General features: G+C 37.7%; 1 protein-coding gene across 6 annotated transcripts in view; it reads right to left on the bottom strand.

Annotated features, from left to right (window-relative positions):
• Window positions 1–947: 947 nt before the first annotated feature.
• The window catches only part of LOC126185168 (peripheral plasma membrane protein CASK), a 530,963-nt gene continuing 505,703 nt past the window's right edge, over window positions 948–26,207 (bottom strand). For all 6 annotated transcript variants that reach the window (XM_049928023.1, XM_049928015.1, XM_049928042.1 and 3 more), the window contains 3 exons: window positions 22,864–22,971; window positions 18,328–18,503; window positions 948–4,566 (listed from right to left, as the gene is read on the bottom strand). In XM_049928023.1, coding sequence (XP_049783980.1) covers window positions 4,387–4,566; window positions 18,328–18,503; window positions 22,864–22,971 — 464 coding nt within the window. In that variant the 3' untranslated portion in view covers window positions 948–4,386. The remainder of the gene's footprint in view (window positions 4,567–18,327; window positions 18,504–22,863; window positions 22,972–26,207) is intronic.

Below are 26,207 nucleotides of genomic sequence, written 5' to 3'. Positions count from 1 at the left end.
AACCTCAGCATTTGTGCAACCATTCAGTTAAAAATCAAATTCACTTCCTATTGTTGCACGCTCTTTCAAATCGGTATCTAGTCTGGCACAAGAATAAACAGAAATTGGAGATATAAACAAGTTTTCTGTAAGCACTGATAGGGAGAAAATTGTTGACATTTCGGCCTCTTCCAGCTGAAATTAGTTTCCCCAATTGCTTTGTGCCTTCACTGAACATTTCAGTTTTATTTTATGTATTATGTCAGGTACAGCCCGAAATTGTGTTGTCCAATACAACCCGAACATATTGCTGTGGTATTTTAACATTTTGATTGTTATTACTTAGGATAGACATACAGCCTACAATATAGAGAATAATACCAGCTGTCTCTGAAGGTAACACAGAAATTTGATATTACTTACATGCAGACAGAACATAACACACCAAAGTTAAGTGCATCATTAGAAATAGATAACTTTTTACCACTCCAAAACACACTTGTTTTGATTCAAAACCATCTTACTGGTCTTGGTTCCTCTGTAGTTCGCATTGCAGTGGCACAAGAGGTACTATCACTAGTGCTCAAGTTTAGAAACAGCTCTTGTTCAATACAATCCATGTGACTGATAACTTCAAATAAAAATATCAATACTCATGATAACACAATTATTTGCAATACATGATTATGTAGTTTTATTGTCATATGAGCTTAACATGTGAATTTTTTGCACTAATGTTTTTATTGGTAAGATCTTAATATGACAATTCACACTAAATATTCTTCAATGAACACTAAGTATCTTACCTTCTGCGCATCAAATATATTTCTAAGAAGGAAAGAACCTCTAGTCAAACTTCCTAATTTGGGTAATAGTGTCTCCAGTCACTGGATGATATGACTGTGTCACTCATACACAAAAAATACGAAAAGGAAAAGAATGAAAATTAAGTTTCGTAGAGTTCTGAATCTCAATAACAATTTATTTTTATTCAAATAATGACATATTCACAGGTGTACTGAATGTTATTTGTCAGCATATCCAACTGTCCTTTGAGCATGTCTCAGTAGGAGATCCACGAGAGAAGATGTTTATCACTGAGTTGACTATGTTCAGTTTCAAGAGATAAATTTTGTATCCATTATTCTGACCACATACCAGTTTCAGCTCATCACTGTAGAGACAATTTTATTCACTGCTGATGTAGAGTGAAATCTGAAGTTACCTCATGATGAATGGAGATCATGTAATAGAAATTCACAGTACAAAATATTCAGGGTGACACCATCTATCTATAACCAATCATGTGATACAATGACAATGTTTTTATTGAACATATTTCTTCAGTTTCTTGAGAATCCTTAAATAAGCAACAAAATTTACTTCTGCTTTAGGAAGTAGAATACAACATAAACTTGAAGTTTTAGAAATATGTATTCAGTGCTTTGAGTTTTATAGTGGTAATATAGTTCAACATTACACAGCAGATCTTGCTGCAGTCCCAGGACTTCTGATTGTGCTTAAAGGCCACTTCCAGTAATGTATTCTATAAGCATCTTCCTATGCTGATGTAAACAATTTGTTGGTCATTTTGGACTGTTTACTTCAGAATGCTGGGCACAGAATATAAATTCTCTGTGTCTAGTGGTCAAACATAACATTATGCATAATCAAAACATAGCGTTGGTGTATAGTGCTTCAGACTAACGACACACTGACCTTTATTACTGGATTTCCTCCCAGAAAAAGAAAATTAGTATGAAAATATTAGTGTCAAAACTACTGCAATATTTTGGAATAAAACAAAACAGATGGTATAAAAGGAAACTGGTAATAAATAAAACACTGCTACATTAACTACAAAATTAAGATAAATCTATATCTTTCACAAAAGTAGCATCTCCCGCAACAATTTCTTGATGGTAAATTGTCCAGTGAAGATATCTTCCCCAAAGTTTGTATCCAGATTATTATTAAAATAGAAAAAAACATACACACAATTACAAAATTTACTGACTGTTTACAGCAAAGTATCTTTTTGTGAATATGAAATCACGTAACACCAGCAATAAACTGATTTTGTCTAATATTAGAGGGATTTGACTTAAGTAAGAATACATACAAAACAATAATTTCAAGTACATAGAGAGAGAAAAAATTAGTCATTTCACTGCTTGTACTTAATCTGCAGGTCAGTTTCAAAAATCATAGAAGGGCACACAGGCTTTTAAGCAACTGAAACACATGTATGTATGACAGAAACAGATGCACATAAAACTTCGTTTATTGAGTCTCAATCTATTCACATTAAACAAGCCACAAAGTTCATCCCCATATGTTCAATAAAGTTTTCTAGTTTTTGCATGTTGCTTCTACATTCTTGATCCATCTACATATAGTTGCATCAATATCCTGATTGTAATATTCCTTTCAGTAGTTGTAGGTATTTATGACACGAAAAGATTTTTACACAGCTGAAGCTCTTCAGATTGTGTCACTTTGTTAAATTGCAATAACAATGTTAGTATTTGAAGTTTTTCCAAATTTATAGTGAAAACATCTTTCCTCATTCACTACAATATTTCTTAATTTTAAATCCCACTTTCTTGCACCTTTAATGGACAACACTCAAATTCATTCTTGAAAGCATATTGCTTCATCACTCACAGCCCAAATCACTGCAGATAAACAGCACAGTAGCCAAACACACATCAGATGCAAACATATGCACTTCTGCTGCTTACACTGCTGAATACTTCCTCTTCTGCACACTTAACATATTCATGAGCAGTCAAGAAGTGTAACGTCTGGGAAAGTCCACCACTTACCCTAACACCTTACACGTACAAAGCACTATTCACATCCTCTTCATATATACTGCATGAAATATTGTAGACAGAATGTTCATGTTAATACTTAATGTTCTGTCATTTTGCATAGATTAAGTCAAAATTTTAGTCACAGTACTTCAAGATGGCACTTCAGTTGTATTGTAAAATACTTCATAACTGAGCATACACTAAGTTTGTGCTTAATTTTATAGAGCACTGTTTCTATAACAGTGGTCATATTTGTGCACTTTCTGTATTACATTACTTGCATAGTTTGATAAAATTTTACTTTAAAAATTCTAATCAACAATATTACTATTTGTGCATATAAGATGAACACTTGTAACTGCATATCACTCACAGTTTGTTAACTGAAACATGCAAATGTTACAGTGAACCAATTGCTGAATAGTTTAGGTAAAATAGCAGTTCAGACTTTCGTAATAACTGTTGAATTACAAATTTTGATAATTATTCCAAATATTTTAGTACCTTTTCTTAAAAACTATATAATTATTTGGATATTCAGATTGCTTTTGTGGATAGATCTCAAAATGTAATACAAAGGAAAACATATCTATAAAAGAATTCAAACATTAGTGTTTATTTTTTAGTAAACTAATATAGAATGTGACAAATGGGATTTTCAGTGCAGTTCTAGTCCACTATAAATAACAGGATGTTATTAATTAATTCATGAAAAATCAGTACAGTGCTATTGCTTTTTGAAACATGTTCAGCTTCAGCACAATTAGCATCATTGAAAACTGAAAAGTTACCAACAACTAAAAATCGGATTTGCTAATGCCCGGTAATTTATTCACATGAACACAGAAACTGGAGCTGTAGTAAATGATACAAAAGAAGAGGAAACATGAAGGAGGAATGTTAACAATATGTTTGGAATGTCTCTGAATTAGAGCTGATCTTTGCATTCAAACAATAGTGTTGTGTTGATGAGATAACAATCAGTACACAATTCACGGCCAATGGAATAACTTAACAGTACAGTACAAACATTCAGCCTACCTTTCACAAATACTGCAACAAAATAACTGACACTTAGCGTTAACCTACTTCTGAAAATTATTTCTTACAATCGAGGACAAACAAAACTTATTCAGCAACATAGTTAAATGTGTATCCATATTCCCTTACAATAAACAAAACTATTTTCCTAATATTTCAAACCAGGAGTTTATCACTGCCTTGTAGTTCATATTACAATCAAATAATAATTGTTCGCAGAACATAAATTTGTATAAATAAAAGTCTTTCAAGTTTTATGAAATTTTAAAAATTTAAGATTGGAATCACTTACTACAGCTACATGTTTGTGTTCCAGTAATGAACTGAGAAATAAAGTGACACAACTTTCCTGAAAAAGAGTTGAAGATAAACATAATACCACTCTTATTTGATTCAGCAGTTATCCACAGGAAGATCATTAACATACACATACCAGAATTGAAATTGAGCATAACAAACACAGTAACTTCTTATTCATGCACTTAATCACTTTTTCTGTTTCCCATTTTCACTTTATTGAAGTTGTAGACTCTGAAAGTGTCTTCTGTCAGTAGACCCATGAGACAGGTATCCACTGTGGTGTAGTATGAACACGTTCAATGGCTTTTTCTAAGGCAGCTATTGTCTCTTCTATATCATTATTAACTATAGTTAAGTCAAAGAAATGCCCATAGGCTTGCCGCAGAAGATCAGATTCCTTCGCTAATCGTTCTAAGCTTCCATCATACTGCAAAGAAAAAGAATAAGATTAAGCAAGATCCTCCACTTAATGGTATAAAGAATGTGTAATACATAAATTCGCCATGTAGACTGCAGCACCATAAAAACACCTCTAATAACTGTAATAAGAAGTGAGTACCTCATATGAAACTGCATTTGTGTGGTATGTAAAAAGCACTATTCTTTTTTTAAAAAAAGATATGACTTGCTTAAATATTAATAGTAAATTGTTACAAAGCCAATATTTTTTCTGTGTAATTTACATAAATGTTTAATTATTTGTACCAACTGCAGTGTCACTTCTGACATGATACTGATCTCCAACAAAGAAGAAGAAGAAAAAAAGAAATAGCAGTGACAATGATCAAAACATAAATTAACTGAAAGAAAAGAAAAATTACTTCACAAAATAGTGATTTGGTGTACATAGTAGGTTTTTGCAGTGCAGAGTAATTTCCATGAAATTCATTTTTATTTCTTAAATGCATTTATTTATTTATTTATTTATTGTGGAACTTGTAACTGATCTTGGAATGTCTATTGAGATTTGTGTGCTCAGTTCTAAATCAGTCAAATGGTCGTATTTGTGCACTTTCTTTATTACATTACTTGCATAGTTTGATAAAATTTTACTTTAAAAATTCTAATCAACAATATTACTATTTGTGCATATAAGATGAACACTTGTAACTGCATATCACTCACGGTTTGTTAACTGAAACATGCAAATGTTACAGTGAACCAATTGCTGAATAGTTTAGGTAAAATAACAGTTCAGACTTCCGTAATAACTGTTGAATTACAAATTTTTGCTTTTGTGCCTCTATGACATAGATAGACATATCACAGGTGCAACCACATTGAAAGGGTATCTATTGAGAGATCAGACAAACATATTGTTCCTCAAGAGAGGCAGCAAGCTTTCCAGGAGGTGCAGGAACACCAGTCTGCAAGACTGACTAATCTGGCCTTATGACATTAGTCAATTGAAAGTAAGTGGAACCACAGCTGTCATACTTCCCGAGGGCATGTAGCTCTACTGGAAGGCTTAATGGTGGTGCCATCCTCTTGGATAAAATATTCTCGATGTAAAATAGCCCCCCATTCAGATTGTGTGTCTCCTCAGGAAGATGATGATGTCAGGAAAACTAATACTGGCAGTCAATGGATCAGAGCATATAATGCTAGAGTCTTTAAAGGCTGAAATCAGATATAGCATGAATTAGAGAAGTGCGGTGCCAGGAAGAACAGGACTTCTGGTGCAGGGTTGTCAACACAAAATAGTAGTAAGAAAATAAAATAGAATACTGACTGTGGGAGAGGAGTGAAAGTGGAAACCACCTGGTGGAGTTATGTTTAGAGCACAATTCAATCACTGCTTGTACTTAGTTTAACAATCGAGAAATATGGTTGTATAAGTGGATGAGACCTGAAGACACTGAAATAGATTTCATGACCAGATTTTAAACTGCAATAAATTTCCAGAAATAAATGTTGACTCTGACTGTAATTTATTGGCTATGAACTGTAGATTAAAACTGAAGAAACTGCAGAAGGTTAGGAAATTAAATTTCTGGGGTCTGGATAAGTTTGGCAGAAAGAGAAGCATCTATATGAATATTAATATCTCAAATGGAAAGCCTGTACTAAGAAAAGAAGGGAGGGCTGAAATGTAGAAGTAATATAAAGAGGGAAACAAACTTGAAGACAATATTATGGGAAGAGCAGAGAAAGAAGCTGAAGATGATGTGTGCAGTTTGATACTGAGAGCCTAATTTGACACGACAATGAAAGACCTAAATCAAAACAAGGTGCCTGGAATAAATGATATTTCCTCTGAATAATTGAGATACTTGAGAAAATTATTCAGTCTAATGTACATGGTATATAAACTTCAAGTTTGAAGAAGAATGTAACGATTTCTTTTCCAAAGAATGGTGGTGCAGACAAGTGTGAATGTTACTGAATAATCAGTTGAAGAAGTCATGGTTGCAAATTATTGATATGAATTATTTACAGAAATATGGCAAAAACCAGTAAAAAAATAACCTTGGGCAATATCAGTTTGGGCTTTACAGAAATGTAGGAATATGCAAGGCAATACTGACCATATGACTTATGTTAGAAGATTGGTTAAATAAGATCAAAGCTACATTTATAGCATCAGTAGAAGTAAAGAAAGCTTTTGACAAAGTTGACTCGAATATACTCTTTGAAATTCTCAGTGGGGTGTGGGTGAAAAAAAGGGTACTGGAAATGGAGAGGAGCAAGGATGGGGAAAGGACAGGTGGATGCTTTGGCAGAGAGCAGCACACAGTAAGGGGCTTTGGAAAGGGAGGAGGTGATAGGACAGAGGGGGGGCATAAACTGTTGTGTGGTGGATGTCGGGACAGTAGGTTACCCTAGGCGGAGGTTGGGATAATTTTGGGAGCATATTTAAGAATATGCTATAAGGGTAACCCCCATCTGCACAATTCAGAAAAGCTGGTGGTGGATGGCCAGATGGCCCGAGCTGTGAAGCAGCTGTTGAAATCAAGCTTGTTGTGCCACAGGTTGGCCACAGTTTGGCGGTGGGTGTTCATCCTGGTGGACAGCTGGTTAATGGTCATACCAACAAAAAAAGCTACGCAATGATTGGCAGCAGAATAGGTATATAATTTGGCTGCTTTCACGAGTGGTGTAAGATAAACCTGCAACAGGACTGGAATAGGAACTACTGGGCAGGTCTTACACCTGGGTCTTCTACAGGAATATGATCCTTATCGCATCAGTGTCAGCGAATAAATATGATATTGCAGTGCTTGTGTTATTCCAAATTACGATGCAAGGTTCCTTTGGACATGCATCATAATTAGGTATAACACAGGTACTGCAATATTGCACAGATCTTGTATTAGATGTCCCTCATTTCAGCACACGATGGCAAATAATCAAAGTCCAGACAAAGGATGTGGTTCACTAGTTCCAGTCCAGGGTGGTATTGTATGAAAAAGGGGCACTCTTCTGCAGCTGGGTCTTTGGGGTGGTGGGAGGATTGTGGGTGGGTGGTAAAATGGCTTGGGAAATCTGTTTGCGGACTAGCTGTGGGTGATTGGTCTGTGGGTGATATGTCTGCCTGTGAAGGCTTTGGTGAGACTTTCAGCATACTGGGGAAGGGAGTTCTTGTCACTGCAGATACACTGTCCTTTGGTGACCAGGCTGTATGGGAGGGATTTTTTGGTGTGGAAGGGATGGTAGCTATCAGAATGCAGGTACTGTTGGTGGTTGGTGTGTTTAATGTGGATAGAGCCATCAGAGAGGGAGGAGGTCAATGCAATGAACCTGAACCTGCCAGGGGTTTGGGGTTTTGGGAGTTTCCAAAGGTTGCCTCTCGATGACACATAAATAGATTGACACTGAAGAGTGCCATGTGGGTGCCCATCGCTGTGCTGTACCTTTCCTTCAAACGCGAAATAGTTCTGTGTTAAGATAAAGTTAGTTAGGTGGTAGGTAGTTAGGAGGTAAGTAGGGTTTCTCCTCTCATCCCATATTCTTCTAATTATGCAACAGAGTGGTATGATTCACGTTATTGAAAGCTTTACTCATATGCAGGGAGTGCCTGTTGTCTTGTGTCCTTTACATAGCTTTTTTAATACTTCTTGTATAAAAGTTGCTACTGCTGTCACGAAATTACTTTCTTGGCAATCTTCCAAGTTCTGAAGTGAACAATATTGGCTGCTAGCTTTCTGTGTTTGTTTTTATTCCCTTCTTACTCAATGGTAGAATTTCAGTGATTTTCAGCTCAGGGAATTCTCCAAGGCCGAGGGAGCTATTTATTAGGTGTGTCTCAGGCTTCACTAATTCTCTTCTGCATTCCTTTAGAAGCTTACGTGGAATGTCATCCCAGATGCAAGACTTTTTGCTTCAAGTTTTGATATTATTGCCAATAGATCCCTCCCAGTAAGCCATGAATGAAAAAAAGATTGGCTAGTGTTTCTAACATTAAAATTGGGTGCCCAGCCACGTACTTTATTTGTGTCAATAACACTGAATTTTTGTTTGAATTTCTCACATACTTCTTTTTGGACATTTATTATTTCATGACTTTCTGTTAAAATTATGCTGTTGTGTTTATGCATTATTTGACAGGTGTATATGTGACCTTTTCTGAGTAGTTTCTATTTTGTTAAAAATATTGTAATTTAACATCTCTGAAATTGTTAATGATGAATAAAATACGCTGCAGTTGTAACTTCAGATTTACTTTATTTGCATAGACACATGTACATTATCTGTGTTTCTGGATACAAATCCCATTTTCAAGTGCTACTGTAACAATTATAGAAGACTAGGTAGGACATTAAACAAAATAAAGAAGACTCTAACCAGGGCTGTCCCCAGCATGCCAAATTTCATGTAAATTGGGTGTACAGACCACATACAGGCCAACACTCTGCCTGTCTCAGCTTAGTTCATTCCTTCCCAGAAGTAGTCAGTACAGCTCGAGATTTCATTTAGTATTATGATGTATCTTTTTATGGTTGGCACAACTCTCTTCTGTATGGCAGAATCGTGGCGTCAGTGCAGCTTAACATTCACTATTTGTTTTCACAGTTCCAGTGGCTGTCTAGCAATCTGTCATCACAAACCTTTAACAAAGAATGGGAATGGCAGAAGAGAGGATGGGAAATCTCAATATAAATATGTACATATACTGAAAGGGGGGGGGGGGGGGGGGAGGTGAGAGAGAGATCACAAACCCCAAGGAGTTGTGTGACATGAACAAAAGTTGGTAGGTGTGCTTCTACATCTGAAAGATGTAGCACCACTATGAAGATACAGATCAGGTTTGCTTTAAATACACGCTGTAAAGGTCGTGAACATTAGTTACCTTTGAGACTAGATGCAGTGAGCTGATGTTAGTTAAGAGTGCCTATAAGACAACAAAGGTGAAGGTGCCATTATCACTGCATTGAGTTTGAAGATGGTAGTGTGATAAGGCTACGAGAAGCTGGATGTCTCTTGTATGATAATACACAAACATCTGGCAGGAATGTAGCCCCTGTAAATGTTTGCTGGCAGCAGTGGTCATGAAAATGTATGATCGCAAGGATATTAGTCTCTGGACAACCACATGGCAGTACTGAGAGGGAAGATCATCATGTTCAGAGTAAGGCTATGGCACATCATACTACAACTGCAGCAGCAATTTGATCAGCAGTTGATACCACAGTGACATAACAAACTCTTACAAATCCGTTACTTCAAGGACAGCTCCAAGCCAGATGCCCTGTGCTGTGCATTCCACCGACACAAAACCATCACCATTTGTGACTTCAGTGGTGTCAAGCAGGAGCTCATTTGGAAGGCAGGGTGGAGGTCTGTTGTGTTTTCTGATGAAAGCTGGTTCTGCCTCAGTGCCAGTGATGGTCATGTGTTGGTTAGGAGGAGGTCAACTTGTCTCCATGCTACACACACCAGACTTATACAAGGAGTTATGGTTCACGGTGTGATTTCGTACGACAGCAGGAGCATTCTCGAGGTTATCTCACACATCCTGACTGAAAATTTGTATGTCAAGCTGGTGATTAAACCTGCTGTGCTGCCATTCATGAACAGCATTCCAGGATGTGCTTTTCAACAGGATACCGCTCGCCCATATACTGCTGTTGTAACCTAGAGTGTCAACATGTTGCCTTGGCCTGCTTGATCACCTGATCTGTCTCCAATCGAGCACATACGGGACATCATCAGACAATGACTCCAGCAACATACGCAAACAGCATTAACCATCCCTGTACTGACGACCAAGTGCAACAAGCATGGAACTCCATCCCACAAACTGACATCCAGCCCCTGTACAACACAACATTCCAGAGGTTACACTGGTTATTCGTGTACCAGCATTTCACATTTGCAGTGGCTTATCTTGCACTTACATTAACCTGTGATCTTGCAATGTTAATCACTTTATATGTTACCTAGTCAAATGTATTCCTGAACTTCATTACTCTACATTAATTAATTTTTGGTGAAGCATTTTTTTTCGTCTTTGTATATGTGCCTTGATGGCAAAATGTATCTTCTGTGTGCATGTGCACTCACTTATCTGAACCCTTGCTGCGGGACTCAGTTGAACAGCTGCAAGCAAATGGATGGAGAGCACTACATCTGTATGTGCAGCTTGCGGGAATTTTGGCTGGAAGGGAGGTAGGTATGCTAGGATGGCCGAGGCAGTTAAGACAATTATTCTAGAGAAGAAGAGCATCCTGGTTTGAGTCCCAGGAGAATCGTCATGAAACAAAAAAAAAAAAAAAAAAAAAAAAAAATGAAAATTTTACCAACAGATGGTGCTGTAAGCATCAGAATATGCACACCAACACATGCCCATCAGAACATGTGTTCCTCAGTTTGTGTCCGAGATGCCCCCCATGACTGCCTCCATGTAGTTAGTTAGTTACGTGTTCTGTTGATCAATCTCACAGTAACCATTATGATGGGGAATGTGTCAAGTGTATAAGAAATGCACACATGAACCAAGGCCCCTTTTTTTTTTAAAAAAAAAAAAAAACCCTTGAAATTTTTATCACCAACCCCATCCCCTTATATGGCACAAAATGCATATATTATACCTATAGATTTACTTATTCCTATTCAAGAATTCATCTATGGTATAGGAGTTGTCAAGGAGATGTGATTTCAATTTATTTTTGAAACTATTACTGCTGTCTGTCAGACAATTTATTTCATCTGATAATTTATCAAAAAGTTTTACAGCAGCATATTTTATCTGTTTCTGTGCCGAAGATAACTTTAAGTAGAGGATAGAGTAAGTCTGTCTTTCTTCTGGTATTATAGTCATGAATGTCACTTGTTTTTAAACTGGTCCATATTGTTGAGAACAAATTTCATTACTGAGTAAATGTGTTCTGAGGCTATTGTAAGAATTCCTAACCTTTTAAACAGATGCCTAGAAGATGTGTGACAATGAGCCCCACACATTATTCTAATCATTTTCTTTTGAGCAGTCAATACTTTTTGCCTAAGTGTTGAGTTACCCCAAAATATTATTCCATATGACATGAGAGATTTATAGTATGCAGAGTGTTAGCTTACTAACTTCTAGCTTACTAATTTCTATATCCTCAAAATTGGAAATTATTCTGATTATTCTAGCTTACTAATTTCTATATCCTCAAAATTGGAAATTATTCTGATTGCAAAAGTTGCTGAACCTAATCACTTTAGAAGATCAAAAATATGAAATTTTCCAATTAAGATTCTCGTATATATGTACACCCAAAAAATTAGTATGCTCTACCCTGGCTACTGACTTCTGTTGATGTGTTGTATTTATTGAAGGAAATATATTCCTTGCAGCAGAGCAAGCCCATTCACCGGAAACCAATTAATAACTTTTCCAAAGGCATTATTTGTGTGCTGGCGTAAGCTGTCACCCACACACCGGACAGCAAAGAGGTTGGAAGAAGATCGATAGTAGATGCAAGCAACATGCCTATCAGGATCAAGGCCAACTAGAGACTCGCAAGCAACACATTGCCAACACCCTCTTGACTGCTAGTATTTAGATTGCTGCCACGGATCCAAGGGCCCAGCCAGTCAAGTCAGTACCTAGCAACCAGATTAGTGTATGTAGCAAGACTTGCACTTCACTAGCAGTGAGGCTAACATGGACTATTACATAAGAGCTTGTACCACAACAACTGGCTGTCAAGTTACGCAACATCTGGTTCTTCTGAATAACAAACCCTGTTAATAAATGCATGCAGTTTGTTTTATTGAAGAGGATACTGGTCATCAAAAAACATCCTCTCCTTGTTTACCATTTAGGTACAAGCATATAGTGACAACGAAATGACACAAAAATTTGTATCATTTTTTATTGGAGTTTCTTTTACTGGATTAATAATGATGTTTGTATCATCAGCAAACATTGTTAGTTTAGCTTCTTGTTTCAGATAAGAAGGGAGAGGTCATTCACATATATCAAGAACAGAAGGGGACCCATGATTGAACTCTGTGGAACACCTAATGTAATTTCACCCCAGTTAGATGTGCAAACTTCCTTAAATCACTTAAACTATATAAAAAAACTTTTTGCTTCCTGTTCTTCAGATATGACTTATTCCTGTTCTGTAGATATGACTTAAACCACCCATGTGCTGTTCCATTTATACCATACAATTGTAATTACTGTAACATAATGGCATGGTTCACACAATCAAATGCTATGGATAAACCACAGAAAATTCCTTTTGGTGACATTTTACTATTTAAAGATTCTATTATGTTGACAGTGAAATTGTACATTACTGTCTCAGTGGAACAGCATTTTTGAAATCTAAATTGTGATTTATTAAGTTCCCATTACTGTTGAGATGACTAACCACTCCTGCGTACATTACTTTCTCAACAATTTCTGAAAATGGTGTAACATTTGTGCTGTCCCCTTTTTTGTAGAGAGGCTTGACAATGGCATATTTTAACCTGTCTGGAGAAATACCTGGAGTTAGTGATGCATTATAAATGTGACTCAGAACATTTATTTTTCAAAGATTTAATGATTTTCCTTACTTCACAAGAGGTTGTTAAGTGAAAATCAATTGAAGATTTCTCAAAGCTGACTCTTCCATGGACTGCTTAGCTTTTTCTTTTGAACTATTCTCGCTGCGAAGAATCGTGCATCTTTCACATGAACTGTGACTGTGCATCAGTAGCCTTGCAGAAGTTCCGGACACTCAAGGGTATGAAAAAAGGCATTGGTCTGATGTCTACTAAGTGTCAGGAGAAAATAATTACAAAATTTGAAAAAGACAGGTTCCTCGGAAGTGCAGTGTGGCAGAGCGAGAAAAGCAGTTGATCTGACATTTGTCGAAAAGGCACAATAGTATGGATGTGTGCAAGATGGTACTCCTTTGCATATTGAGGAAAGCCAGTGAACAGGCTGCTGCAGAGACATTTCAGAAATGCTAGAATTATCAGCTATCATTTCCCTGGAGCCTGACCATCCAGATCACCTAATCTTGATCCATGTGACTTCTGCTTCTGGAGTTATCTAAAAGATGATGTGTTCAGTACTCCAGTTACAAACGTAGCTGAATTGAAGGCACACTCTGCGCAACACATTCTGAGTGTGACCCCTGAGACACTTTGACCTGTTGTGGATTTCAACTTGCGGCAGAAAATGGTGGACAGCATATTCAACATGCCTTGCGCCAGTTTCAGAACAATTAGAAAAACAAATGTATTTTCCTTTTTTGCCGTTTTTGGCCCCAGAACAAATAGAAACCAATGTCATTTTGATTTTTATGCAGTTTTTGTAATCAGGATAATTAAAAACCAATTTTTCCCATCCGAAGTGATTCGATTTTGCTTTGGTAGATGGGCATATGTAACTAACAGTGCCACAACTGTTGACTGCCAAACTTGTATAGTCATTCACATTGAACAGTACAGATGGTGTAGTATGCCAATAGCTGTCATATTGCAACCATCTGTAATTTGCAGCTGACTTTAATTATGGATATCCTGTTACTTTGGATTGTGTACATCACATTTTTGGTTTTACACATATCCGTCCAACTGCGATACGTCACATCTTCGTTGTCACGGTTTTCAATTTTCGATATTTTAGTTTTCTTTATATTTAATATATTTTGCATCATTGTTTTACTTTTGGTATGCAGCCTATATTAATGTTTAATTATTATTTCCTGTCAAATGCATTTGTTGTATTGCACTTCATTTGTTTTAGCATGATTCTATGGATTTTCTTATTAATACTATTTTAGAACATCTGCATCAGGTTACTTTGTGAGGTAGTCTGGGGGTGAGGCATGGATGTTATTAGTAACTGTATTTCCTCAATAAGGAGGTGCCTACTTGTTTTCTGCTCAAGTGTCTATTATCCAGATCTGCTGGGTGTACTCAAGATGCAGCTGCCAGAGCCACTATATGGTAAGCTCCTTTTTGCAGATTAGCAACATGCATTTTGATTGTTTGTAACATCATTTTTCCCTTGATGTTGGCTTTATTAAGTCCATGTCACATCCCTGACCGTTTGTAGTAGGTCACAAGGTTGTATTATTTTTGTCTATGAGTGCTTATTTATAGATTTAGTCCTGTTTTTTTCGGTGAGGCCCCATTTACCTTGAGTCTCACTGGCAGACTCCAAATTTTTCATGCCTCACCCACACAGGCTGTCTCATACTACTGCAATTTTTTTTTATTTTTTTGCATGCGATGTGTACAGGTTTGTCATACGCAATATAGGTATGTCCTGTGGTTGGTTCACAGCCCAGTGTTAATGGCCCCTCTATATTCATTTATTTTGTTTAGTGTGCTACCAAGTCCTTACAAACTGTTACAGTAGCATCTGAAGATAAGATTAGCATCCTGAAACCTGGGTTGTTGACATGTCTTTATGCAAATAAAGTAACTTCAAAATTAAAACTGCAGCAGATTTTGTTCATCAAGAACAATGCAATTAATAGCTGTGCATGACCCACTAAGAGAATATTATATCGCTTAAGTGCATACATCAATCTTTCATGTTCTCTCTCAGTTCAGTGATTTCAGGAGCAAAATTTTCAGCTTTATGATTTATAGCTGTGTTTCTTTGTGCCTTTTACTAAAAGGTCACTGAATAACTCACACAAATTATCCCAATTATATCATTCCTTGATGGTCATAACAAAGTAAGGGAAATCAAAGCTCACATAGAAAGATTTAAGTGTTTGTTTTTCCCATGCACTGTTTAAGAGTGGAGTGGCGTAGTAGTCTGAAGGTTGTTCGATGGACCCTCTGCCAGCCACTTCAAATATGAATTGCAGAACAGTAATGTACATGCAATATCTTCTTAAGTTTATTAAAATTAAATTTTCTCTTATATAAAAATGTATCACTTCTACTTACGTCTACATTCTCTGCATCAAGAGTGATTATGTTTACTTTATCCCTTGTTATGTTTGTGAGAGCTTGCAGTTTGTAGCATTGTTCCCAGAGTTGATTGGGATCGTTTAGTTTGAGCTGAGTGGAGAGTCCCAAACAAAGGCTTTGTCAACTCAGTGAGAGTCTTGGCTGCACTTTCTGAACCTAGATTATCAAGCAGAGATGTGTAGAACTCCCCTTGATAGGTCGGAGTCCCCTTGATAGAACAGAGTACTGTGAGTTTTTTTAAGCTATGTGGTAGTTTGAGGTACTCTGATTAACAATACTCACCAGCCAATGCAAGACAGCAAAGTCTTGTAGTGACATGGTTACTATAATGATTTACCAATTTTATGGGGTACTTCAGCATAAAGACGCTTTAATTGCTCAATCTACTGCCCTCTAGGAAATTTCTTACATGTAAATTCTTCTCAGAATTGAGAGCTGGCTGAAATCCAAAGTAGAAACCACTAAAATATTTAGTGAGTTACGGAATGTATATCAGAAATACAGATTAGATGCCATAGGAGGGCGACTGTTCATTACAGGACACATACAGCTGGTCTAGGTGAAACCAAGCTAATTGCTGGATGTTTTTACTGGCCATCCAATTCCAATGTGACAGTTTTAGACCCATTCAAAATAAGTCTACACTCTATAGCATGGAAATACCCAGATCATGAAATATTAATTGGACGGTTCTAGAACCTATGGGATGTGTATGGATTGCGGGGGGAGGGGGGGGGGGGGGTATGGACAGAGAGACCTGTGAAATTTGGTTGAACATGTTTTCCAAAAACTGTTTTGAACAGATAGTTACACAAGCCAAGCGCAACAGGAATATTTTAAATGTCATAGCTACAAACAGGCATTATCTTATTGATGGTGTCAGTATAGAGATAGGGATTACTGATCACGACGTCATCACAGCAATGATTATTACTGAAATTAATAAATCAATCAAGAAGCTCAGGAGATCATTTTTTGCTAGAAAGGACAAGTAAGCAATTGTTAGAATTCCACTTATACAGTGAATGGACATCATTTATTTCCGGTATGACAGACACAGAGGAATACTTGGCAAAGCATAAACAGATTGTAAATCACATTCTAGAGAAGTAAGTATGAGTGAGTGCATAAAGGACTGACAAAATTCAGAAAATTCTGAGGTAACAAAGACTGTTGCACTCTTAGTTGAAAAGAGATTGCGCACAGGCAGTAGGCAAAAATTTGAGGTTCATGCGCCTGTAAAAAGAGTGATGCACAACGCATACAACAACTATAACTGACATACTTTCACAAAAGATCTTGTCAAGAATGTAAGAAAATTCTGATCCCACCAAAAATTGCTAAGTGGATAGAAGGCTTCTATCCAATCACTTGTTGACAAGTCTGCTGTGGCAATAGAAGGTACGAAAAGGAAAGATCAAGTTTCAATTTTGCATTAAGAAATTGTTCACACTGGAAGATCATGTAAACATACGGCTATCTGACCATCGCACAGACTCCCTTATGGCATATATGGCCTTGGCATAGAGAAGCAACTAAAAAGAGTTGAAAACAAGCAAGTTGCCAAGTCCAGATGGACTCCCAATTCGATTTTACAAGGAGTACAGTTTCTTAACTTAGCTTGCATTTATCATGGATCTGTTGCCTTGCACAAAGTCCCAATGCACCAAAAAAAGTGAAAGTGACTCCAGTATATAAGGTTAAGAGAACAGATTCACAAAATTACATAACATATCCTTAATGTCAGTTTGCTGCAGAATTCCTGAACATATTTTCAGTTCGAATGTAATAAATTCTCTTGAGAAGGAAAAGTTTCTGTCCGCAAATCAGCATGGTTCTTAAGTAATAGAACACAGTACACTGTTCTCGACAGTGACTCTTCATTCACATAAATGGTATTGTCAGGAGAGCTCCTGGAAAGTGTGTTAGGACCACTATTATCCTCTATAAACATAAATGATCTGGAAAATGTAGGCTAATGCAGACAAGTAGGAAAAACAATTTGGTAATGTTCGAATACAGTATTAGTAAGTGCTGCTTAACACAATCAAGTTGATTAAATATTTTGGTATCACGTTGCAAAGTGACATGAAATGGAATGAGCTAAATCAACATAATTGCCATGTAAGTTGAAATGAATGAACCATATTTGTGTATCCAAGTCGAAGAACAATGCTACCAGTAATGATAGACAAGACATCATCATCAGCCTCCTTCTGAAATCTTTTGCCAGCAAGGAAAGCTTTCTGTGGCAAAAGATGTAAAAATGAGATGGGATGAGTTGCACCTGTACAGGGAAAAAGGGAATATTTTCCAATCAAAGATTGTAAGAATGCAATGCACTGCAGCCAACATACAGTGAAGAGCACTGTTATAGAACAAAATATCCCAAGGCAACTGACCATGTCACTTTTTTTGGACTGTGTATAGTGTCACAGCAAACATACATGAGGATTTCCTCAGTTATATTGCGGTTAAAAATTTATTGTGGTCAGCTAATAGACCGGAAGACATGGAAAACAACTGTAAATGTACAAGTTGTTCAAGAAATTTGTATCACAGTACTCTCGTGATTTAATCGCAATTCCATGGTAATTCCTTCACAGTTACTGTAGATATACTGACAATTTCCTTGCATGAAACCTAAATATGGCAAATACTCTTAAGAAATCATCTTTAATTTTTCCTTTATTAGATGTATAATTAAGACATTGCCAAGTGGGATGATCAACACTAATATTCCTCTTGTTAATTACAACAGATAAAAATACTGTAATGCTGTGAACTTGCTGATCACAAGCACAAGCACAAGCACATATCAAATACTTACGTCAGCAAGGTTCTGAAGCACAGGGGCAGCAATGAAAACTACATATGGTGCAAATTCGGCTGTTCTTAATACTTTAAGAGCTTGTGGTTCCACATCTAAAATGGCCATTCTTCCTTCTTGGTGAATTTTCCTGATTGTCTCCAGTTTTGTACCATACATTGCATCTTCATGTGTCCCTAATGAAAACAAAATCATGCATATTTTGGTTGATAAACATCAATTTACACATAAATAACTGCTGAAGATAAATTACATTTATAGTGAATTACAAAATAAGTTTTGCTTTTTTCTTTCTATATTCTCTGACAAAAATCTTTGATAACTGTAAATAATTATAGGTTCATTTAAATTCAGTTAAATATCATTAGCCTTGTCTATATAAAAATTCACTGTAAAATGCCATTAACTGTAAACATTTTTTGAGTTCCAGAAAGTTAAAATAACAACAAGCACATATCATCAAGTAAATGCATAGGTCAAATTTATAATATTGCCCTCACCATCACAAGTACAAATTCTTTAAAAGTCTACCTGCTGAGTTAGTAACGTTCTGTGGAGAGGTCTGTGTAGTTCAGATAAGCTGGAGGGAAGGATTTAGTGGTATGGGTTATGAAGCAGCCATTGAATTCAAGCATGTTGTGCCATTGGGTGGTCAATGTTGTTTTTGGCCTCAATCTGGTGGTGGTTGGTTTGGTTGTCATGCCGACATAAAAATTTGTGCAGTGACTGCAGCAGAGTTGACATATGCCATGGTTGCTTTCACACGTGACCCTGCCTCTGATGGGGCAGAAGGAGACACTGTCAGGATTGTAGTAGGAAATGCTGAGTGGGTGGATCAGGTAGGTCTCGCACTTGGATCTTCCACAGGAATATAATCACTGTAGCAAGGGGCGGAGAGTGGGAGGGGCATAAGGATGGACTAGGATGTTGTGTAGGTTGGGTGGGCGATGTAATGCTGCTATAGGAGGGGGTGGTAAGGGTCTTGAGTAGGTGTCCCTCTTTTCTGGGCAAGGTAATAAATAATCAAAGCCCTCGCGAAGGTTACAGTGATATTGGATGATGACAGGGGTGCTCTTTTGTATTTGAGTCTTGGGGGTGGTGGGAGAACTACAGATGTCTGACGATATGATACAGGAAATATTTTTGAGAACTAATATTTTTGAGAACTAGGCTGGGTAGTGGGGGCGGGGGGAGTTTTGTGTCCATCTCTGAATGCCTTAATGAGGCCTTCAGCGCATAATGGGCAAGAGAATTCTTGTCACCGCAGATATGCTGCCCATGAGTGGCCTGGCTGTATGGGAGTGATTTTTTGGTAGAATGGGTAACAGCTATCAGAATAAAGGTACTGTTGGTGGTTAGTAAGTTTCATACGGAGAGGTAGAGGTCAATGTCCATGAAGGTGGCATCTTGGGTTAAGCAATACCAGGTGAAGTGTGTTGGGGGAGAGGAGCACAGGTTATTTCAGGATTAATTTCCTCTCTATTGCAATTAAAAGTTCTTGGCAAATTAAATCAGTGTGCCAGACTGAGACTCAAACATAGAACACTGTCCTTGTTCTGCCAAATGAGCTCCAGGGCCCAGGCCATGACTACTTAACTGCCCTCACTGCCTTATTTCCATCAGTACCTATCTCTTATCTTCCAACAATACAGAAATTCTTTGGCATACCTTTCAGGACTAGCACTCTTGTACGAAAGGATACTGGGGTAACAAAAATCTCACAATTCTTTCTAAAAGAGCTAGCTAACTATTGGCATCAAGTAGCTATTAGGATCCAATTTAAATTTTATACAATATCTGTCTTGAGACCAAATGATGCTTTCAAAAGTTATCTGTTGTACGCACACATTTTTACATGCCTGTGTACTGAACTAGAGCATCTTTAACAACTTCCAAAGTTGGAAAACTTGATGTATTAATATATAATATAATTATATATACAAAGACAGTAACTTGTCCTCGAAAGAACAGTTACTGTTGATGATCGTGCAGCTTTTCCCTGGAATAAATGATGAGTAACTGGAAACCTGAGCTGCCGACAGGTGTTGTTGATATACCTCGATGTGGACAGCTGAAAATGTGTGCCCCGACTGGGACTCGAACCCGGGATCTCCTGCTTACATGTCAGACGCTCTATCCATCTGAGCCACCAAGGACACGGATGAATAGCGCGACTGCAGGGACTTATCCCTTGGACGCTTCCCGTGAGACTCACATTCCCAACTGTCCACAATTCTACATATGTATTGTACCTTGTAGACATTTGCCCAACCATTCATTACTCGCGCACGCTTTGGCGATCCCCGTAAGAGTTTGGGCAACCTGTGCGCATTCGCACAGACGGAGGTCAATGGCTGGGTAGCCTTTAACTATATACAGGGTGTTACAAAAAGGTACGGCCAAACTTTCAGGAAACATTCCTCACACACAAAGAAAGAAAATATGTTATGTGGACATGTGTCCGGAAACGCTTACTTTCCATGTTAGAGCTCATTTTATTACTTCTCTTCAAATCACATTAATCATGGAATGGAAACACAAAGCCACAGAACGTACCAGCGTGACTTCAAACACTTTGTTACAGGAAATGTTCAAAATGTCCTCCGTCAGCGAGGATACATGCATCCACCCTCTGTCACATGGAATCCCTGATGCACTGATGCAGCCCTGGAGAATGGCGTATTGTATCACAGCCGTCCACAATACGAGCACGAAGAGTCTCTACATTTGGTACTGGGGTTGCGTAGACAAGAGCTTTCAAATGCCCCCATAAATGAAAGTCAAGAGGGTTGAGGTCAGGAGAGCGTGGAGGCCACGGAATTGGTCCGCCTCTACCAATCGATCGGTCACCGAAACTGTTGTTGAGAAGCGTACGAACACTTCGACTGAAATGTGCAGGAGCTCCATCGTGCATGAACCACATGTTGTGTCGTACTTGTAAAGGCACATGTTCTAGCAGCACAGGTAGAGTATCCCGTATGAAATCATGATAACATGCTCCATTGAGTGTAGGTGGAAGAACATGGGGCCCAATCAAGACATCACCAACAATGCCTGTCCAAACGTTTACAGAAAATTTGTGTTGATGACGTGATTGCACAATTGCAACACTACCTTCCTTCAATTGGGCCAACTGGCGGTGAATCGAGGAAGTACAGCACATACTGACGAAACTAAAATGAGCTCTAACATGGAAATTAAGTGTTTCCGGACACATGTCCACATAACATCTCTTCTTTATTTGTGTGTGAGGAACGTCTCCTGAAAGTTTGGCCGTACCTTTTTGTAACACCCTGTATACAAAGACAGTAACTTGTTCTAAAAAGAACAGTTACTGTTGATGACCATGCAGCTTTTCCCTGGAATAAATGATGGCTAACTGGAAACCTGAGCTGCCAGTTAGTCATAATATAATTGTTCTTTTCCATACACTGGAATATGCTAATGTTTCTTCTGATGAGCAGAGGTGGGAGATCATATTCTCACTCATTTGTCTCAAACTTAGTGTTTGAAAAACAAAGAAAGTGTTAAATAGAAAAAAATAATACAATATTTTGGAGGATAGGCAAGTAACATGTGGAATGATTCGGCTTCTGTTTCAACAGAAGCAGGCAATAAGTTCCCAACAACTGGACAGGGAAGAAAGGCAAAGTATAGTTTAACGTTAAAAATGAGTGCTGCTGATACTTTTGTAATCAGTAGGGCTTTTTTTGGTCTTCTCTGCAGTGAAGCTATGGCACCATGTGTCATATTTTTAAGACCCTACCACACTTCATAAGCAGTAATGATGAAATACACAGCATAAAGTCAGCACAGACACCATCACTGCTTCTGAAGTAATTTCTGACATCATAAAAAGTTTGTTGCACAATAGAGATGTTGATTCACTAGTTTCCACGAAGTAAGAGATAAAAGAATACTGCAAAAATTGTAAAATTAGGGATGTTTGGGGAGGGGGGGGGACCAATGAAAAGTCATAAGCCAAACAGTTGCTAACAGTCAGAAGAGGACACATTACACAAAAAAGTTAATAAGGGTACAATTGAAACTTCCTGGCAGATTAAAACTGTGTGCCTGACCGAGACTCAAACTCGGGACCTTTGCCTTTCGCGGGCAAGTGCTCTACCAACTGAGCTACTGAAGCACGACTCACAGTACTCACAGCTTGCCCACGAAAGGCAAAGGTCCCGAGTTCGAGTCTCGGTCGGGCACACAGTTTTAATCTGCCAGGAAGTTTCATATCAGTGCACACTCCACTGCAGAGTGAAAATCTCATTCTGGAAGGGTACAATTATTGACTGTGATTACTAAGTAGTCACCATGAATAACTTCAAGTACATTCAGCTGAACAGCAGAAGTAATAATACTTCCTATACTATTGGACCACTGTGGCAAAGCTATGCAGTCCGGCAACAAGTGAGGCAACCACATGTAACTCCAGTGCTGCATGTTCGAACAAGTGCTGGTAATACTGAAATGGTCCCCATATGACTAGTGACACACATGATGTGAACATATACATTATCTGATACTCACCGTATTCTAAATATTCATTTGCTGCTATGTCTGCCATCATTTCATCATGTGACACAAAGTAATAATTTCTACCATTTTCTTCATCATTTCTTGGTGGCCTCGTTGTATCTGAAATTCAAAATCAGTAATAGCATTACTGCATTTTTCTCTTACATAGGTTATTATTTTCTGTATTCAATGATAAGTAACCTACACATTTAAAAACAGATATGCAAAAAATCAGTTATGATTTTGAAGCACAAAAAATTTCATGTAGATTCAGTATTCTGTTCTTATTATGTTACATTCATCAAGGGTCACTCAGTGCGTCTGTAGAAAATAAAACTTTCTGCTTTATAAAAGACTATCTTTATATCACCTCAAAGTAACCGCCCTAGTTTTATCATCTATCCATCTTTATATGCTCTGCCAAGCAGCTTCTAGGAAGATGGTTCAGAATGTTTCGAGGTCTAAAAGTAATGTTCACAGATAGTTCTTTTATGCTGACAACAGAAATAAATGACCTGGGACAAGAACAGGAACCAATGTAGATACAAGGGTATCAAGATCCAAAACTCTTAAAAATGTGTGTTTTGTCTAATACAGGCTAGAATCTCATTATGTGAAACATGATTCCATATAGGTCTCACTTTGAGCACTTATTGCAAATTATTTCAAAAAGGCGGAAATTTAAGCAAGATGGGATGTGGACAAACTGAAAGAACCAGAGATTGTAGACAGTTTCACAGGGAGCATTAGGGAACGATTGACAAGAACAGGGGGAAAGAATACAGTACAAGAAGAATGGCTGGCCTTGAGTGATGAAATAGTGAAGGCAGCAGAGGACCAAGTACGAAAAAAGATGAGGGCTAGTAGAAAGCCTTGTGTAAAACAAGAGATAAATTGAATGTAACTGATGTAAAGAAGAAATATCAAAATGTAGTAAATGAGGGAGACAGAAGAGAAAAGAAATGTCTAAAAAATGAGATACAGGAAGTGCAAAATGTCTAAGCAGGAATGGCTAGAGGACAAATGTAACAACGTAGAAGCATATATCAGTAGTGGTAAGATAGATGATGCTTACAGAAAAAGCAGTAAAGGAAAGCAAAGAAAAATTTAGAGTAGTAATTAAAGTCCAAGGAGAAGAAGTAAAAACTTTTGAGGTTTGCCGATGTTGTAATTCTCTCAGAGACAGCAAAGGATTTGGAAGATCAGTTGAACGGAATGGACAGTGTCTTGGAAGGAGCATATAAGATGAACATTGACAAAAGCAAAACGAGGATAATGGAATGTAGTCGAATAAAATCTGGTGAAGCTGAGGGAATTAGATTAGGAAATGAGACACTTAGAGTAGTAGATGAGTTTTGCTATTTGGGCAGCATAATAACTGTGTTGGTCAAAGTAGGCAGTATATAAAATGAAGACTGGTAATGGCAGGAAAAGCATTTCTGAACAAGAGAGAATTGTTAACTTTGAGTATAGAACTAAGTGTCAGGAGGTCTTTTCTGAAAGTATTTGTGGGGAGTGTAGCCATGTATGGAAGTGAAACATGGACAATAAACGGTTTAGACAATAAGAGAATGGAAGCTTTTGAGATGTGGTGCTACAGACGAATGCTGAAGATTAGATGGGTAGATCACATAACTACTGAGGAGGTACTGAATAGAATTGAGGAGAAGATAAATTTGTGGTACAACCTGCCTACAAGAAGGGATTCGTTGGTAGCACACATTCTGAAGCATCAAGGGATCATCAATTTAGTACTGGAGGGAAGTGTGGGTGGTAAAAATTGTTGAGGGAGACCAGGAGATGAATACAGTGAGCAGATTCAGAAGAATGTAGGTTGCAGTACATGGAGATGAAGAGGCTTGCGCAGGATAGGGTAGCATGGAGAGCTGCATCAAACCAATCTTGGGACTGAATGACCCTTTGTGATCTAAGGTTCTACTTTTTAATATGGAAAGCTTAAGAAAGTTTGCAGGTGCATCCCCATGTGTGGAAGTAGACTTTTATTTAATTAACCCTTTTCTGGTTATTTAAGCAAGTGTTGAGGTTTAGTGAGCATGCATGCGTTCGGAAGGCAGAAGCATTGTTACAGGTCCTGGAGCCACTAGCTAGTGGGAGATAGTATTTAATGGAGAATGCCAACTTGGTGAGGTCTAATTGAAGCAAATAAATTCCCCATTTGTTTCCAGTGAACTCTGACCAGTTTTCTCTGTGGAGATTATTAGCAGAAGTTGCTAGGAGCATGAGGTGGTCTATGAGCTGTGTATGCATTATCCAGTCCAGCAGTCATATCATGGAATCTTTTTGAAAGTAGATGAATTGCTACAGGGCATTTATTAATGATATACTAGTAATGACAATGGTAGTTCTATTTTGCAGGCTGAGATGTGGCAGTGATATGTAATCATGGGCTACACACGTTGTTGATGTACTTGTTTCTGTAAACGTAAGAACTGAGCAACAGGAGCAGAGGTTAGAACAGGTGTATGGGTGCGTTCGACTATTTAAAAGTGTTGATCAGAGTTTTAGATCATGAACCATTTCAGTTTTAATTAAACACAAAAATCATAATTTGTAATACCACGTAAAGGCAAGAGGTGACAATGTTGTACTGGTGGGATAACAGTACACCAAAGGATCATCATGGCAGGCTTTGGAGCAGATTTACAGAACATCGCTGGAGAGCTGAAAGCACAATCTCAAGGTTAAAATACAAATTCCAAGGGCAGATATTCCTTGGCAACCAGCATATGGGTGAGTCCTAGGAATGAATAACCAAGGAGAGAAATATATTCCATCAGAAACACACACATTATAGAATAAGAATGCAGCAGGAATTATTTTAGTGTGTGTTCCGAAAAAGTTTCCACTTGGGAAACAAACGTAGGGCACTAGCATTTTGATAATAATTATTTAAGTCACTTGTGTTATGTCACAGCAGACTCGAAAGTTGTAAGTCAGAGTGACAGACCATTGTGTGGAACAGGCCTACCTACCTCAGACTGGTTATATCAAAAGCTTGGTATCTCTTCATTTCATATCAATAATACAGAGAGTACATACAGTTGTGTAGTCAGTGATTTTAATATTTTTGCTGATGACAAAAAGAGCCATAGTTAACTGAATAAAAATTATGATGCATCATACGACATCACTTAACCATGTCGGTAAGTTCAATGAGGTTAATTATCCAGTTGTGTACAGGCTCAGGGTTGCTGCCGTTTGTCGATAATGACCATACGGTTGTGACTGTGGGATTAGCATATTTTGTGTCTTGAAGATATTGTGTGACTTAATACCAGCAGATCCAAAACTATACTGATGGTTTGTGTCTTCAGTCCCGTGTACCAGAGCAGCAG

Source organism: Schistocerca cancellata, chromosome 1 (genome assembly GCF_023864275.1).
Source record: "Schistocerca cancellata isolate TAMUIC-IGC-003103 chromosome 1, iqSchCanc2.1, whole genome shotgun sequence".
Lineage (NCBI taxonomy): Eukaryota > Metazoa > Arthropoda > Insecta > Orthoptera > Acrididae > Schistocerca > Schistocerca cancellata.
Note: the sequence above shows the minus strand (reverse complement) of the source record. Positions and strands in the feature narration are given on the sequence as shown.